At 37.4% G+C, this 17,198-nt stretch overlaps 1 protein-coding gene across 1 annotated transcript in view; it reads left to right on the top strand.

Moving 5' to 3' along the window:
• PRKCI (protein kinase C iota) overlaps positions 1 to 16,974 on the top strand; it is an 83,048-nt gene extending 66,074 nt beyond the window's left edge. The window contains exons 12-18 of the mRNA XM_044771048.2: positions 183 to 318; positions 4,902 to 4,989; positions 5,972 to 6,097; positions 7,715 to 7,794; positions 9,950 to 10,039; positions 10,416 to 10,531; positions 14,325 to 16,974. Of these exons, the coding sequence (XP_044626983.1) occupies positions 183 to 318; positions 4,902 to 4,989; positions 5,972 to 6,097; positions 7,715 to 7,794; positions 9,950 to 10,039; positions 10,416 to 10,531; positions 14,325 to 14,412 (724 nt within the window). The 3' untranslated portion in view covers positions 14,413 to 16,974. The remainder of the gene's footprint in view (positions 1 to 182; positions 319 to 4,901; positions 4,990 to 5,971; positions 6,098 to 7,714; positions 7,795 to 9,949; positions 10,040 to 10,415; positions 10,532 to 14,324) is intronic.
• The last annotated feature ends 224 nt before the right edge of the window (positions 16,975 to 17,198 follow it).

Raw genomic sequence — 17,198 nt, 5'->3', positions numbered from 1 at the left:
TATTGGAAAATGGTACTTCAATTTGTGTTTTGATATTGTCCCTAAAAACATAGGGAGAAAAAATCTTTTGACCTGATTTTGATGTTTTCATTTGCAGATGGGAGTAGGGCTTAAATATCTTCCTCTAGAAACTTACCACAGTTTAAAAATTTGAATCAAATGAGTTTTTCATTTTATTTTAGATTTTACTCTGCAGAAATCAGTCTAGCATTAAATTATCTTCACGAACGAGGGATAATTTATAGAGATTTGAAATTGGACAACGTATTGCTGGACTCTGAAGGACACATTAAGCTCACTGACTATGGCATGTGTAAGGTGAGGCAAATTTCCAGTTATTCAGAAGATCTCAGTGGCTCATAAAATTGTTTTGGTAAAATAACTTTATATTTAAAGATGGGGAAATGATTGCTACTTTGTTTAGGATACTTTTTGGAATCTAGCACAAAGACAAATTGTACTTATTTCCTGAACATTTACGAAATTCTCTATTTTTTCTGAGTGTAATATGTGCTATAATGAGAATTAATTTCTTTTTAATGTCTGTAAGTTTTTGTCTTGAAAGTTGTGACACTATTGAAGAATATTTGGAAATAAAAATTGTCTAGAATCCCATGACTTGAGGACAACTACTTGCATATCACCTTCCAGTTTTTGTCATTTAATTGTAACTCTGAAATAATGCATTCAAGGTTTTCCTAGGAAATCTATTTAAAATTTAAATATCTGATGTAAAGTGCAGTAGACCAAATGAAGAATTTTAGTTTTTCAGGACATGTCCTTCATTACTTGGTGTTCTATTCTTTTTGTGACAGTGTTTCATTTAAGGGTCTAGCCTTTTTCCACAAAATGTGCAGGGAGCGACTCTCCTTGTTAAAGTAGCTGGGACAGCGTTCTCCTCACAGTAATGTGGCAACAAGCATGCCAGTGTGTGAGCTGCATCCCCCGTTCACCTGAGGGCAGGGCCTCCAGAGCCTGGAGATTATTTAAATGCTAACATGAAGTAAGGCAGTCTAACAGTATCAAAGGTTTAGCCTTAGTATCTGTCCAGCAACATTAGAAAAGAAATCTTCACCTAAAGTATTTTGCTTTTATGTACAAAACTCAGACATTTATCTTTTCTTACATTAAATTTCTATTTCCTTAAATTTTCAATCATAAACAAGTAGAGATTTGGTAGGCGAACCTCCTATACCCATCACTCAGATTTGTGCTGCCTTTTTGATCTCTGTGTCATTTTTTTCGCAGTGGATTTTCTTCTCATTTCAAAAGAAAAATGACAGTCATAAAGGAGTCTTATAATTTGTCAAGGGAAAATAAAGCCAAACAAAAATATGAAGAATGTTAACCCTGGTACAGAGTGTACAAATTAAAACAATAATGAAACAGGGTTTTTTTAATTTGAGTTCATAATAGTTTACCTCATTGTGAAATTTCAGTTGTACATTATTTCTTGACTGTCACCACATAAATGCTCCCCTTCACCCCTTGTGCCCACCCCCCACCCTCCTCCCCCCTCCCTCGGGTAACCACTGAACTGTTTTCTTTGAATGAGATGGTTTTTTTGCATGTCAGATAATTGATTTTAAAAGTATAATAGTCTGTTTACAAGAGTTTAATGCAGTGGGCATTCTCATATGTCATTGGTGAAGGTATATATTGTTGTAACGTTTTGTAAAGGAGTTTGGTGAGGATATATCAGGAATCTTAAAGATGACCATATTCTTTGATCCAGTAATTCTCCCTCTGGGATATTCTGAGTAAATATTTTGGTCAATGAGGAAAGGTTTATGACCAAAATTTTTTATTGTAGTTTATGATAAATGTTATAAGTAATCTAAATGGGTACTGGTAAGGAGGATAATTAAGGAAATTATGGAATGGCCACAAAACATGGCATTATGAAGTCGTTTAAGAAGATGTTTACAAACAGTTCATAACAATGTAAAATGTTTATAACATTAAGTAAGTTTTAAAGTATAGAATTGTCTAATTCTATATGTCTTGTTATGTATTATTCTGTTATGTAGCATCACACATTTATTCTGTTTACTTTTAAATATTTTTAAAGTTATTATAGTGGGCATGCATTACTTAAACTATGAAATTCACAAAAATGAATTAAGCCTTTCTTTTTCCTTTCTTCCTCCCTCTCTCCCTCTCTCTCCCTCCATCTCTCTCTCCTCCTCCTCTCCCTCCTTTCCTCCCCTCCCCCTCTCTGACTCCCTCTGCCCTTCTCCCCTTCTCCCCTTCTCCCCTCCTCCCCTCCCTTCCTTCTTCCTTTCTTTCTTTTCTGTCTCTTTTTCTTCAAAGAAATTTGGAAATCCTGTTTTGCCTGGAAGATATTATTAGAGAAAAATTACTTAATATTTTGTTATTCTGAATGAAAGATAATATTGGTTGTTATACAGTCTCATTCTTTCCAGAGATCCTCAGTCAAGTTAATCAGGATCTTTGATAAATGTTAGCAGTCTTATTTAGTAGTTCTTTAAGTTGGTTGTCCTGCCTACTTCCCTTTCTGTTTTTCCTCCTTCTTCAGGAGCTGCTTAGTCTTATTAGTAGGAAAAGACATCAGGATTGGAACTCTGTTCAGAGACTTTGCTAACAGCAGTTGTCTCTGCTCTCACTAACACATTGACGCCCATGATGTTAAAGCTTATGGGAAATAAATGTCCTGGAAATTTGAATGTTCTTATTTTATGACTTAGAGTCAGTATTTAAACTTACCTAAAGTCAAGGCAAATTTTGGATGAATTTCTTTTCCTTATGACGATTCCTCGGAAAATTTAAAACACTAAAATTTTCTTCCATAGTTTCTCCAGAAACACATCCTTTAATTAGTTTCTTCATTTTCTCACTAGATGCTTTTATATAAGAGAGTGCAGAGGATAGTGATGACTGGAGGCATGTGAAAACTTGAATTAGGATCTTCAGGCATATATTTAAATATTTCGTGAACATTGATTTTATTGACTGAAAAATTTCAGCCATTTTATGAATTGATGTGCCTTTAACTCTGTTTTTTCATCAGCAGGGGAATTTTAATAATAACATTTATGTTATGCTGTAGATAATTTAGCTAATGGGCCTGCATTCAGATATTCGGTCAACAAGTGAATGATTGAGCATAGCTCTGTTACAGGTTAACAGACTGCATTCCTTGCCTCTGACTCTTGCCCTGAAAGTGCATGTCATTTATCGTGAGACTGTATGTTAAGCCATTGCCAATAATACAGATCATCTTAAGTCACATATATATTTCTTTGTTCACAAAAATTACATATATATCCCTATTAGGAATCATAAAAAATCCTTGGAGTCACAACATATTCCTAAATCTTTCTCCAGATGTTTATAGCAGTGTTAAATACAATAGAGTAGAATTTGAAGACAAATAAATACACCATGCCCAGAATATCTCTGGAGGGACACATCAGAACCTCATGACAGTGGTTGCCTCTAGGGAGCTGGAACTAGATGCACAAGGGCAGGAATGGGAGGAAAGCTTGGTTTTCAATGTATCCTCCCTCCTTTTTTTGTTTGGGATTTTGTACCATATAATCTAACAAGAAGGAAATGGTTAAATTCTAAATGCATATGTTCAGTTGAATTTTATAGTCATTAATAATAGGAAGTCTGTAATTACATAGGAAATTACATGCTTATAAAGTTAAAAAAGCAGATGCTTAATTGTATATTTACTATTCTTCAGCTTGTTTTTAGATTATCTTCTTTTTTATTGCTGAGGAAGATTCGCCCTTAGCTAACATCTGTTGCTAATCTTCCTTGTTTTGCTTGAGGAAGATTGGCTCTGAGCTAATATTTATGCCAGACTTCCTCTATTTTGTAAGTGGGTCCCTGCCACAGCACAGCCCCCAATGAGTGGTGTAGGTCTGCGCCTGGGAACTGAACCTGGGCCACCAAAGCAGAGTGTGCCAAACTTAACCACTAGGCCACTCGACTGACTATCTTTTTATTATTTCTTATTTAATTGCCTTGTGGCCAGAGAATGATCTGGGTGATATTGTTTCTTTGAAATATATTGAGATTTCCTTCATGACTTAGTGTTTGGTCAATATCCAACATGTACTTAAAAAAGAATATAGAATTTTTATTTTGCATGCAAGGAGTCTCTCTCTCTGTTTCACAAACTCTCTCTCCTCTATTGCTCCACGTACCCACATGGGGGCTCCAATCTCAGGACCTAATTACCTCCCAAAGGCCCCACCTCCCAGTGCTATCACTTCATGGCCTCAATGTACGAATTTTGGGGGCACACAAACATTCAGTCCATAGTAGGGATTGTGAAATTCTAATGATTTTGCTCATTTTTACTCTTTGTATTTTGAGGCTGTGTTGTTAGGTACATACAAGTTTGTTATAACTTCTTGGGGATTGTTCCATTTGTTATTATGTGGTTTCTCAATTCGTATATATTAGTGTGTTTTGCCTCAATTTTCTCCATCCTGTAGCTATTAAAATACAAAACCAGAAGACTTATCCCTTAGGAAAAATGACTGGAAGGGAAATACCATAATGCCAGCAGTGGTTGTGTTGGGAGGTGGGATTTAAAGTGCTTCTTTTCTTCATAAAATATGATTCCTTTTACTCATATGAATTTGAATTTTTGTATCAAATTTTTATTTGAGTATAAATTATTTTAAATTAATTTTTATCTTAGTTGAACTTACTGTTTACCAGCATCTAATGAGGACAGGTTTTCTGTAAGCTGTTTAGTGGCAACCTGTGATTTTAGTAATAAATGCAACTGTGCTAGTGATATTTAAGCTTAATGTATGCCTACAGATGCTGAGCTCATGTGATAGATGAGATAAAAAGGGGAATTTAAAACAGAATTTTGGATCTTATTTTTTCTTTTTTTCCTTTTTTTTTTATAAAAGGAAGGATTACGGCCAGGAGACACAACCAGCACTTTCTGTGGTACTCCCAATTACATTGCTCCTGAAATTTTAAGAGGAGAAGATTATGGTAATAAATAAATAGATGGTATTTTAGCTATGAGCTAGAAGGGTAGTTAGATCTGGTACCAAGTGCATTACAGTACACTATAGTATTTCAATGCTGATCTTATTACTATAAATTTTTTTGATCCTTTACAACCTACATGAAAACCCCAAACTCTGAAATTGGAGCCAGTGGGACCTGGGCAGTATTTGGAGGTAGAAATTTGAATAATATTTTATTAGTGGCAAGCACTAAAGAGTACTAGGCACTATTTTAGACAGTTTACATACATTAACTAAGTTAGTCCTTTCAATAATCCTATGAGGGAAGCACTGTTAGTTCTCATTATACTGATGAGGAAGCTAATGTACAGAAAGTTTAAATAACTTATCCAGGGTCACACAGCTATAAAGTGGCAGAGTTGGGATTTAAACTTGAGCCATGTGACTCACGAAGATTGTTCAGAGTTCCTGGGATATTTCCCCCAGGAATCTGAAAGGTGGTAGAAAGATTGACTGCTTGTCAGGAACCAGAGGATATGTTTATCTTAAGAAAACATTTGACCCTTTAGGTTCTGGCCCTCTGATTTCAGCAGTTGTAAAGGAGGCTGGGTGCCTGTGACAGCTGCTCCTAATCTGCCTCCAGGATCTCTCAAGGATTTTTAATCAGCTAGCAGATCAGGTTTTAGACCAAGGAAGGTTATTCTCAATTAGAGCTTAATTATATCATCAAAACAAAATATTAGATACAGGCCATGAGTCTGAAATTACAGACATAGTTGGGAAAAGAAACATGTTCTATTGCCTGTATTTTATTTTTAAAATTATCTTTTAAGTACCTCCCCTTGTTGATAAGTGAAATATACCTATAATCCTCAGTGCCTACCATGATAGTTACAATGCTTTTAAGAGTTTGCTTTTTCATTTTGGAATAAAATGAATCTCAAATTATTGACTTTCAAGAATGCAGAATGGATAAGTGTTGCTTTAAACTTTCTCTTCGGAAGGTTTCAGTGTGGACTGGTGGGCGCTTGGAGTGCTCATGTTCGAGATGATGGCAGGGAGGTCTCCGTTTGATATTGTTGGGAGCTCTGATAACCCCGATCAAAACACAGAGGATTATCTCTTCCAAGGTAACTTGCAGTATTTTACAGACTTCCACTGTGAATAACCTATTCTAGAGCGTGAATGAGGACGGCTCAAGTTTTTACTCTGAGTAAGAAAGAGAAGAATAGTAGCTGGCCCAGTGCTTAGTGGTTAAGTTCATGAGCTCCACTTTGGCAGCCCAGGGTTCACCGATTTGGATGCTGGGCGTGGACCTACCACCACTCGTCAGGCCACACTGTGATGGCATCCCACATACGAAACAGAGGAAGACTGGCACACGTGTTAGCTCAGCAACAACCTTCCTCAAGCAAAAAGAGGAAGATTGGCAACAGATGTTAGCTCAGGACCAGTCTTCCTCACAAAAAAAAAAAAAGAGAGAGAGAATAACCTGGACAATATACTCCTTAATATGTGGGGCTTTGGTTTTTCTTCTTTTTGATACATCATTCCCACCTCTGTAGTCTTCAGTCCCGTTTGCCAGTTATCTTCTCATCCTCAGACACATAACAAAGAGGTTCCTTCAGATGGCGTATCATGAACAGAAATTGGAGGAGGGAATCCTGGTGGCTAGAGAGGATGGTCTTTTCACGTGGACCCCAAGGCTGAGTGCATAAGTCCAGAACAATATGGGAAAAAAGTTGAGTACCAACAAGATAAGAGGGATCAAAAGATGAAAAGAAAACCCCAAGATTGGAAATACAAAGAATGGAACAGAACAGAAACAAGCAGATAAACACAGGGATCCCCCCCCCCCAACACACAGTCCAAAGAAGTGTGAAGACTGCCATAAAATTCTACATTTAATAATTAAGGCCATCACAGGAAATGATTGCTATTCCGTGTAATGGGAAATCCAAATGGCCATGGAATATGTGGAAAGACGTTCATCCTCACTAGTAATTAGGGGTATGCACATTAAAGAGCTACTATTTTGTACTCATACGTTTGGCAGAATTTTTGTGTGTGTGTGTGTGTGTGAGGAAGATTGTCCCTGAGCTAACATCTGTGCCAATCTTCCTCTCTTTTGTTTGTGGGACACCACCACAGCATGGCTTGGTGAGCAATATCTAGGTCTGCACCCAGGATCCGAACCTGCGAATCCTGGGCCGCTGAAGTGGAATGTGCGAACTTAACCACTATGCCACTTGTGCTGGCCCCTTGGCAGAAATGTTAAAGTCTGGTAATACCAGTGCTGATGAGGATGTGGAGCAACAGGAACTCTCATAGACTGCTGGCGGCAGTGACAATGACACAAGAGCCTTGGAGAATAATTTGGCAATGTCCAGTAAAATTGAATATAGTAATATGTGCCAGCTTTTTACAGATATAAACTCGTTTAAACTTCATAACAACCTTATGCAGCAAGTATTATTTTTATTCCGGTTTTACAGATGAGAAAACCAAGGCACAAAGAGGTAGTCAAAGAATAAAACGTGCATGTAAATGATAAAATCAGTATTCAGAGTAGGGGCTGTCTCTGAGGAGGAAGAAGAATGGGACTGGGAAAGCACACGAGACACTTAAGTAGTGTACATAACGTCTTATTTTTTTCTGCTAGAATGCCTTAAATATCTCATAATAAAAATTTAAAGATTAAAGCCATGTGAAAGTTAAATATAACGCTGTAAATTTTATCTTTCTAGTTATTTTGGAAAAACAAATTCGCATACCGCGTTCTCTATCTGTAAAAGCTGCAAGTGTCCTGAAGAGTTTTCTCAACAAGGTATAAATCCTGTATAAAATCTTTAGTGGTTTATCTTTGTATAAGGGAAACTGGCAGGTAGAGCTTCAGGCAACGTAGAATTCCAAAACATCAGACTATGTGATTCTTTCAGTTAGATCTGGAATTTATCTGTCACTAAGATGAGTTGTCCTTCCCATTTTGCCAGTATAATTTACCCCAGCTATACATTACATATGGTATTTTTAATGTAAATGATATATACCATGTACTCAATTAACGGCAGATTGCATCTTTGGGGATAGTCTCAATGGTACTTTCAGTTCTATTCTTCAATTTTCTTTGGCTTATCATTATTTATAGAATCTCTTTAGCTTTTGAGTACTTGGGGCAATAGTGTTCCTACAGATTCTCATGTCAAAAACCCTATAATTAGATCAAATCAGAAGAACCGAGATGCTATCATTGGCTCTTAAAAAATCTGAACATCATTCACTTGTTTGTTGCTAGGCTGTTGGTAGGCTAGGAGAGTTTGGGGATCTATCTGTCATGATTCTGAGCTGCTTTTACTCATAACACTTCTAAAACCAAACATGTAGGCTTTTTTCCACACCACTTCTTCAACTCTCCAGACACCAAGTGGATGTCTTACAATTCAGTTCATTTCTGACACTAACTACTCGGAGTTAGCATCAGACTGCATATGGGTTTAAATGTTCAGTCCCACAAGACTGTCGTCACTTCAGATGCCAGTCGCAAGTATTGGGTGCCCACACTTCTGGCTGACTTGGCTACAAAGTTGGGAGTTCCCACAACCCCCTCAGTTCAGGTTCAGTGATTAGCTAGAATTACTCATAGAACATACAACTCATAGAACATAGAACTCATAGAATTCATAGGCTCATAGAACTCAGGAAAACACTTTTCTTGCTATCACCAGTTTATTATAAAAGATACAAATGAACAACCAGATGAAGAGGTACATAGGGTGAGGTCCAGAAGGGTCCTGAGTGCAGGAGCTTCTGTCCCGGTGGAGTTGGGTTGTGCCAGCCTTCTAGCGCATGGATGAGTTCACCAACCGAGAAGCTCTCCAAAACCCAGGATCTGGAGTTTTTAAGGAAGTTCCATTATGTAGCATGATTGAGTAAAGCATTGGCCGTTGGTGATTGAACTCGATTTCCAGCCCCTCTGGAAATGAGGCTTGAAGGTTCCAAGCCCCTCACCACATGATTGGTTCCTGTGTCGACCATACCCCATCCTGAAGCCATCTAGAGGCCCACCAAGAGTCACCTTATTAGCCTAAACTCAGGTCTGATCAAAAGGGACTTGTTCTGAATAACAGAAGACGTTCCCATCAGAAATTACAAAGGTTTTAGAAGCTCTGTGTCAGGAATCTGGGACAAAGACCAAATATAAACTTCTTATGATATCACAACGATCTTGGCAATCGTGAGTCTTATTTTAAATAAATGGTAGGTTAGAAAGTAGATTGATGTGTATTTATCTTTAAGGTAAATAAGATGATAATGAATTTTAATAAAATAAGAAATTGAAGCTTGTTTTAAATGAGTACTTCATATGAGGAAAGCTTTAAACTAGAAATCTAAGTTTCTAGTGAAAAGTGAAGTTGAAAGGTGTAACTATGCAAAATAAAATGCCTTTTATTAGAAAGAAAAATGGCAACATGTTCTCATTCACAGTAATGAATAAACCAAGACTTTTTATAAGCTGCAGCCCCTTCTCAGTCCAGCAGTTCAGATGATGGTTGTATCGTTGTACACAGATTTTCGTTTGTTGCTGTAATTGGGCAGAGGGCTTTTAAACTGAGCTAAGAACAAACTGCTGGAGTTTGCATATTTTGACTGTCGCTCTAACCCATGCCAAAGAAATAGCTGGATGCTGCTCAAATGGTTCTGCTGCTCTTTCTCCTCCCGTTTTTCTTTAACAAGCAGTGGTGACACATCTTCACTTCGGTTACGTGATAGCAGTAGAGGGAGCCGTGAGGAAGTCGCACGTGTCACAGCTTCAGATACTCATTTGAGTCTAATGGTGTACTTCCCAGAAATGACAGGTAGACTGTTCTGATTTCAGATGTAAAGGTCTCCTATAATAATGGACATGAAACACAGGTCACAAGGATTATTTATTCCGGAGCATGATATTCACCCAGTTCTTGAAACATTTCTTTGCACCATAGGACCCAAAGGAACGATTGGGTTGTCATCCTCAAACAGGATTTGCTGATATTCAGGGACACCCATTCTTCCGAAATGTTGATTGGGATATGGTATGTAAATTTTGATTGTTTTCTATGTTAGGTTTCATTATTATCTTGGGCCAAGTTTTATCATCTTAAAAGATTGTTGAAAAATCTAGTATATCACAGCTTAAATAACTTAAAACACTCTCTAAAGTGCTTTTCTAAAAGCTTTTAAAATAAAAAAAGCTTAGAATATTAATTTAATGGAGCAGGTTGTGTATTATTGAGGCCTGCTTCAATGTTCAGATTTGTAAATTATTTCCGTTATTGTGAACATCGGAGAACCACGCCTAGGGACTCACTTTAATAAAGACTGGGAAACATCTGTGGGCAGAGGAGAAATGAAGAGGTGGAATTTTTCTAAGAATGCAGGCTTGAGCTGTCATCCAATCTGTCTTTCTAGATGGAGCAAAAGCAGGTGGTACCTCCCTTTAAACCAAATATTTCTGGGGAATTTGGTTTGGACAACTTTGATTCTCAGTTTACTAATGAACCTGTCCAGCTCACTCCAGATGATGAGTAAGTAATTCTACAGACTGAAATATTTTTAAAGTTCTTTCAAAGCCCCATTTTTAGTGGCTTCACGGTTTCATTATCAGTTTATACTATAATTTAACCATTCAGTTATGAGATATTTGAATCCATTATACTATTATAAAGTATAACAATAGCTGCCATTTTCAACTCTGCTTTACATGCGTTATCTCTGATTCTCACAACCTTCTAAACCTCGTTGTGGTCATCTTCGTTTTACAAATGAGGAAACCGAGGCTCAGAGAGATTAAGTGAAGTTACACAGCTATCAGGTGGCAGAGTCAGGATTCAACCCCAAATCTGACTGCCTAAGCCTGTGCTCTTTGCCCTGCTCTGCACCCTTTCCCATTTTGACAATGACCATCTTTACCTGAGTTCCTGTTACCTTAAGACAGAAAGTGAATTAGGTCAAAGGGTATGAAATTTTAAAGGTCTTGATATGTATTGCCAAACTGCTTTTCAAAGGATTACATCAGCTTATCACATCCAGCCAACAGTAATCTGACGTATTTTTTGTGTTTATGTTGCATCTTTTAAAAATATGGTTTAGAATAGTTTGGGGATATTTGATCATCTACCTGTCATTCAGAGTCATTCTCTCATCTCAAGGAGGCCCTTGCTGCTTGACAGTCATTTTACTTACATCTCATTAATTCTTACCACATTCCTCACAGCAGCTGTTCCGAACTGTCTCTACATTTTAGACGCCTTCAGTCCTACCCTGCCTCCAGCGCTCTGACAGGACTAACCTTGCCTTAACTTGACTGCAAGGATGGAGACCTTGCTGCTGTGAGCTTGCTCCCTTTCCAGCTGTCCCCAGACCACCTTGCATCTCAGAATTGCTCTCCAACGCTTCTCAACCTCTCTCTTCTTCCCTATTCTTGGAAGGCTGTCCCTCTTTCTCAAGGGGCACCCTCCTCTTTTCCTGGACCTGTTTCCACAAGTTTCCTCCCAGATTTCGTTTTGTCACTTGTCTCCATTACTCCACCTTCTTTAGTTTCCCTTTTCCTCTGCTTATAAACATGCTCAGGTATCCTAATTTTTTCCCTTGAATCTTAGCACTTTTTTTCTTTTCTTTCCTTTTTTTTGCTTGAGGAAGATTAACCCTGAACTAACATCTGTGCCAGTCTTCCTCCACTTAATATGTGGGTTGCTGCTACAGTTTGGTGGGCAAGTGGTGTATGTCTACCCCTGGGATCCGAACCCATGAACTCAGGCTGCCAAAGCGGAATCTGCCGAACTTAACCACTACACCACGGGGCTGGCCCCTCTTAGCACTTCTTTGAACCACCACATTTTTCTTTTCATCTTTAAGCTTTTTCAGAAATAGTTAATAGAAGGTCATGGTAAAAAAAAAAGAAATCAGCAGTATCTGTATCAGACTCCTTCAGAGTAGTGAACATTGATTGTCTTACACTTTCTTACTGCCCAAACTTTAACCCCTTACAATTTAACCTGCTCCTTCAGCTTTGGAAGGTTGAATTGACTTCTTAATTTCTAAGTTTTGAAGCATGTTTTGTTCAGTCTCCATCTGTCCTGATGTCTGTAAAGCATTTGGCATTCATGGCCTTGCTTTCGCACCGCCCATCCGGGTTCTGTTTCATCTCTCTGATTACTCGTCATCTGTTTTTGCTGTCCCCTTGAGACTAGGATGCTCCGTGGTTCTGTTCATGACAGCCTTCTCTGTGCTGTATGCAGCTTGTGCCTGGGAGATTGCAGCCAGCCCCGTAGCATGGATACCAGCTATTTAAATGACTCCCAGCTAAATTAGCAAACAATTATTGAGCAAAAGGCACTATGCGAAATACTAGACATTCAAAGATGATCAAGACGTAGGCCAATCTTGCAAAAAACTTACTGTCTCCTAGAGGGAGAGATACATACCAAAATCATTATTTCTGACAGCATCGTGTATTAGAAAGAGTGCTGGATTTAATCAGAAGATAGGACTTTGAATCCTGATGCCACCTCTTCCCAGCTCGGTAACCTGGGCGTGAATTGCGTAACTTCTCTGAGCTTGCTGCTTCTCATATTGCCCACCTCACGAGGTTGCTGTGAAGAATAAATGAGCGGTGGTTTCTAAAGCACCCAGCCCTACCCTGATCTCTCTCCTGAGCTGCATTTCCATCTGCTTGTGTACCATCTCCTCTAGTTTGTCAGACATGCATCTAAACATAGGAAGTCTAAAACCAAAGAAAGAGCCTCTATGGTCTCTTTTTCTATTGTTCTCAATCAGTTTGTTGTTTTTATTTACCTTTTTCTGCTCATTATATCACCGTGTGTTCCTGCATTCAGATTCAAAATGTCAGTGATTGTTGACTCCTTTTTCCTTAATAAACTGTATTACACCTTCAGCTGCCAAGTCCTTGTCTCTTTTTCCTTTTACTTCATCACTTGTGTCAGATCCCTTTTTTCCATTCCCATTGCCATAAGCCCAGTTCAGATCTCTTTCAAATCATACCCAGGACATTATGCCATCCTCCTAATTGGGCTCCTTCTTTACTTTGCAACCCAATCTGTATACCTCATGAAGTACCATTTCCACTTCTCTAACTCCTTTAGTCAGAAACCTTTAGTAACTCCTACGCTGCCTACCAGATAACATCTATCCTCTTGGCCAGCATTTGAGGCCTCTCGCCATTGGCTCCAGCCTGACTCTCCAGCCCTCTCTCTCACTCCTCTCTCACACAAACGCTGTGTTCTGGCCATTCCCCGATAGCGTGCTGTTACCTTTGCTCATGCCATTTCCTCTATATTCCTTCTTCATTTGTACCTGTTGACATCTGCCCCATCTTTCAGAGCACCCTCAGATGCAACCAGATCTTTGATGGGTCAAGTGAATCTCCTTAGTGTAAACATCACTGGCTTCTTTGAGCCAGCCATGACCTTCCTTCCAGCATCATCTGCCACTTAACACCCTTCTATTCCTGTGCTCCAACTCTAGTAAATTACTTGCATTCTCCTAGACCTACCATAATCTTTCATGAGTCTGTTCAGCAAATGTTTGTGGAATGAACGCTGCCTTTCTTGATTTCTCCAGCTAGAAGTCACCCTTTTCTTTAGAACTGTGGTTAGAACAGAACTTAGTTTGTCCCATATGAAACTTGGCAGCTACTGCTTTCTCTTGTAGCTTTCTGTTACGTGAAGTAGCATCCCTTCCTGAAGGAAGGGACTATGTCCCATGTAACTTCATGCTCTGCCCTATGGTGTGTACGTTCAAGTATTAAAATGTTCGATAGTACTACTCACTCTTCTTCTATATTAACCAGAATTCCAATCTCTCCCCTCCCTGTGACCCATTGCCTCCCTGTGGTGGTCTCTCCTTTTTCCAGGTCTTTCAGTTTACTTGTTCCTATTGCCTTTTCCTGTTGGTTAACTTCTTCTGGGCCTTCTCTTCACCGTATTGCATCTGGCTGTTGAGGTGACTACTAAATTGAATACTAATTCGGACCTGGATGTTCACCTATAGTTAGAAATGTAGCTCAGGTCAAAAGTTAAGATTGCCCAGAATTGTGACAACTTGTGCCTTTTTTATTCCCAGTCCTCAGTTTTGGACTACTTTTTGGTTCTAAGCTTGCTTGTGGGTTTATTAGTCTTTTTTGATTTTCAGTACTCTTGATTCTTCTGGGAAATGTTTTGGGATTAATCTAAAAACTTGTAAAAATTTTTTTCATAATTTATATAAATTAGCCTTATTTTTGGTTTCTTAACCTTATTTTACCATTTGAATTAAAAGTTGAAGAAATGTTGATTATGAAATTTATTTTTCTTTCAACAGTGACATTGTGAGGAAGATTGATCAGTCTGAATTTGAAGGATTTGAGTATATCAATCCTCTTTTGATGTCTGCAGAAGAATGTGTCTGATCCTCATTTCTCAACTATGCATTTTGCTCGTGTTGCCATTTAATGCATGGATTCACTTGTTACCAGCCTGGATACATTTCATATTTGCCACCGACAAAAAAGCACTCAGTATCTTCTGTTGTTGTCTGTAAGAGTCAATTACTACATCCAAGTTTAACTGAAAAAAAATTGAAACTGGTTTCCAGACAATTGTGTCAAAATTAGTTACACTCGTAATCCAGCAGCCTACTGATGAGTAATGAAAGTGTCCTTTTCATTTAAAGGAAATACTTACCACTGCTTTTAAAAAGAGTGTTGCGTTATTAAGGCACATGATGGAATTGCATCTAAGCCTCGCATAATTTTTATCATTCTTCCTTTAAGTCATTTAAATGTTTAATTTTGGAATAAAAGATTAATTCAAAATATAACAACTTGTTATGTTAACTATTGGTTTCTGAGTTCTTTGTGTTTAAAACTTTAGCTGTAGTTTTATCATTGCCTTGGATAACTAAAATATTGATTTTTAAGGCAACATTTTATTAAATTGATTGGTAATAAAAGGTGTTGCTTGCTTAGAATTAGGGAATACAGATTCTCCTTGAGGAATAAAATAGGCATCTTTTATTAAGGATCAGATTCCAAATCATTAGCTGTCATTGAAAAATTGATGCAGATGATTTCTTTAGGATATCAAGGGATGGGCTTCTCAGCTTGTCCCTTCAGCCAGAACTTTAACTGGAATGTTAGCAAATGTTGTTCAGAGGATCCGGATGCAATTGAATGGAAAATTTCTCAGTATGTAAAAAGGGAAAAATAGAAATTTAAAATAGATCCAAAAAAGTGCAATGGTACTATTTATTTCTTATTCGAGAGTAAATCCCACAGCTGTTTTTTGGTGATTTGATTTAAATAATGAGGCACTCGCTTGTTACCAAACTTGTAAAAGCATTCCATTTATCCAGTGGAGACAGAATGTATACTATTTTTTCCTTATAATTTAGTATACAGGAAAGAATTCATCTTCTGAATAGTGTGTTAACCATGATTGTTTCTTCCCCCAAACCACATTAGCCATACTTTTGGACCCTAATTTATGGAGTCTTCAGTGAAATCCAAGAAAAGTAATAAAGTAAACGTGAATAAATGTTCAGGACACACACATACACTCACACACGTCACAGTTCCAGCTCCTTCGGTGAGTTTTTAAGTAGGCAACACATGGAATACAGAGTAGATCCGTTTCAGGGGCCAAGTTCTTCAGATTATTTTTTATTAATATTAGTGGTTAGCAATTTATTATTTAAAGGGATGTCAGAGATAGCATTCTTCTGTTTAAATATTTTTTTATGAAAAGGGACTTACAGAGTAACATAATCATTTAAATTACTTACACTTGCCCAATCTTAGTAAAATTTAATTTAGAGGGAAGCTATCTAGTCTTAAATTTAGAATGATTTAAAATTTGTAGGCATTTAATAAATTATATATATATATATATATTTTGGATGCTATGTTTCATTAGAAATGTAATTTTTCCAGTTTCTGGCCATGTACTCATTTTTTCTTCACATAGCTAAGTCTGAAAGCAATGAAAATCTCAAAGGAAAATATTAATATACATTCATATGTTTATTTAAGATGTATATATGTTTCTCTTAATACCTGAAACTTATTTTAAAACAAAAAGCAGTATTCACTTCAAATCGTAAACTTCTAGAAAATTCTGACATCTTATGTCAGAAATATGTTTATGATCTTGCTTTTAAGTGGTGCTGTTTTCCCTAGGGCATTAGTTCTCAAATTTAAAATGTAGAATGATCACCTAGGAAGTTTGTTTAAAATGCACATCACTGAGCCCACCTTAGAATTCTCTTGGGGCTTTGGACCTCATTTTGAGAAACACTTTCTTTGAGTTGTTCTTTTGCTTCGTCGTGTTAAATATTCGAGTGAAGAATCGCGGTAAATCATTCTGAGCAGGGGTAGACATTGAGCCACGATCTTACCTACACTTTTAAATCAACTTTGAATGAATGACTTCTTCAAGTTTGATGTCCTCTCAGAAAAAAGAAATCCATCAGGTTTTTATCAATAATGTTACAAAAGATAAGCATTTTTCTGTGATGATGTTTTAACCATTATTCAGGGTGGTCTTTTGTTTTTAAATCTTTTTTTTTAACTAACAAAATTTACTGTATATATTTTATACAGAATTACATTACAAAAACGTTTTTAATTATGTTCTGTCTTCTGTAGTTTTTAAGTGCCACGCCAGTTCTTTTGTATTAGATAGAAGTTTGCTCACAGTACTTGCCAGGGGAAGAAGACAGTTGACAGAATGGCTGGAATTTTGGTATTCTGAGAAAAAAATTTTGCGTAAGCGTGTGGTCAGATCATTTTATGTGTATGCAGCCTGAATTGGATATCAGGTATTTAGCTTGTTTAGTGTCTGTACATTTACTTTTTAAATTTGGTTTTGATTTTTGTCATGTAGAATACTGCCTTGGTCATCATAATGTAATCTGTCTTTGTGTACCTTTTTTTTAACTTTAAAATCTCTAAATAAAATGTTTAATACCAGGATTGGAACATTTTTAATATGTAGTGTATCAGAAATCTGTGTAAGAACAAGGTATATTAAAATTCGTTGAAGAATTAAGAATGAAGGGGCTGGCTGGGTGGTGTAGTGGTTGAGTTCGCACGCTCTGCTTCAGTGGCCTGGGGTTTGCAGGTTTGGATCCTAGGTGTGGACCTGCACACCACTCATCAAGCAATGCTGTGGCAGCATCCCACATACAAAATAGAGG

This window comes from Equus asinus, chromosome 5 (assembly GCF_041296235.1).
Source record: "Equus asinus isolate D_3611 breed Donkey chromosome 5, EquAss-T2T_v2, whole genome shotgun sequence".
Lineage (NCBI taxonomy): Eukaryota > Metazoa > Chordata > Mammalia > Perissodactyla > Equidae > Equus > Equus asinus.
Note: the sequence above shows the minus strand (reverse complement) of the source record. Positions and strands in the feature narration are given on the sequence as shown.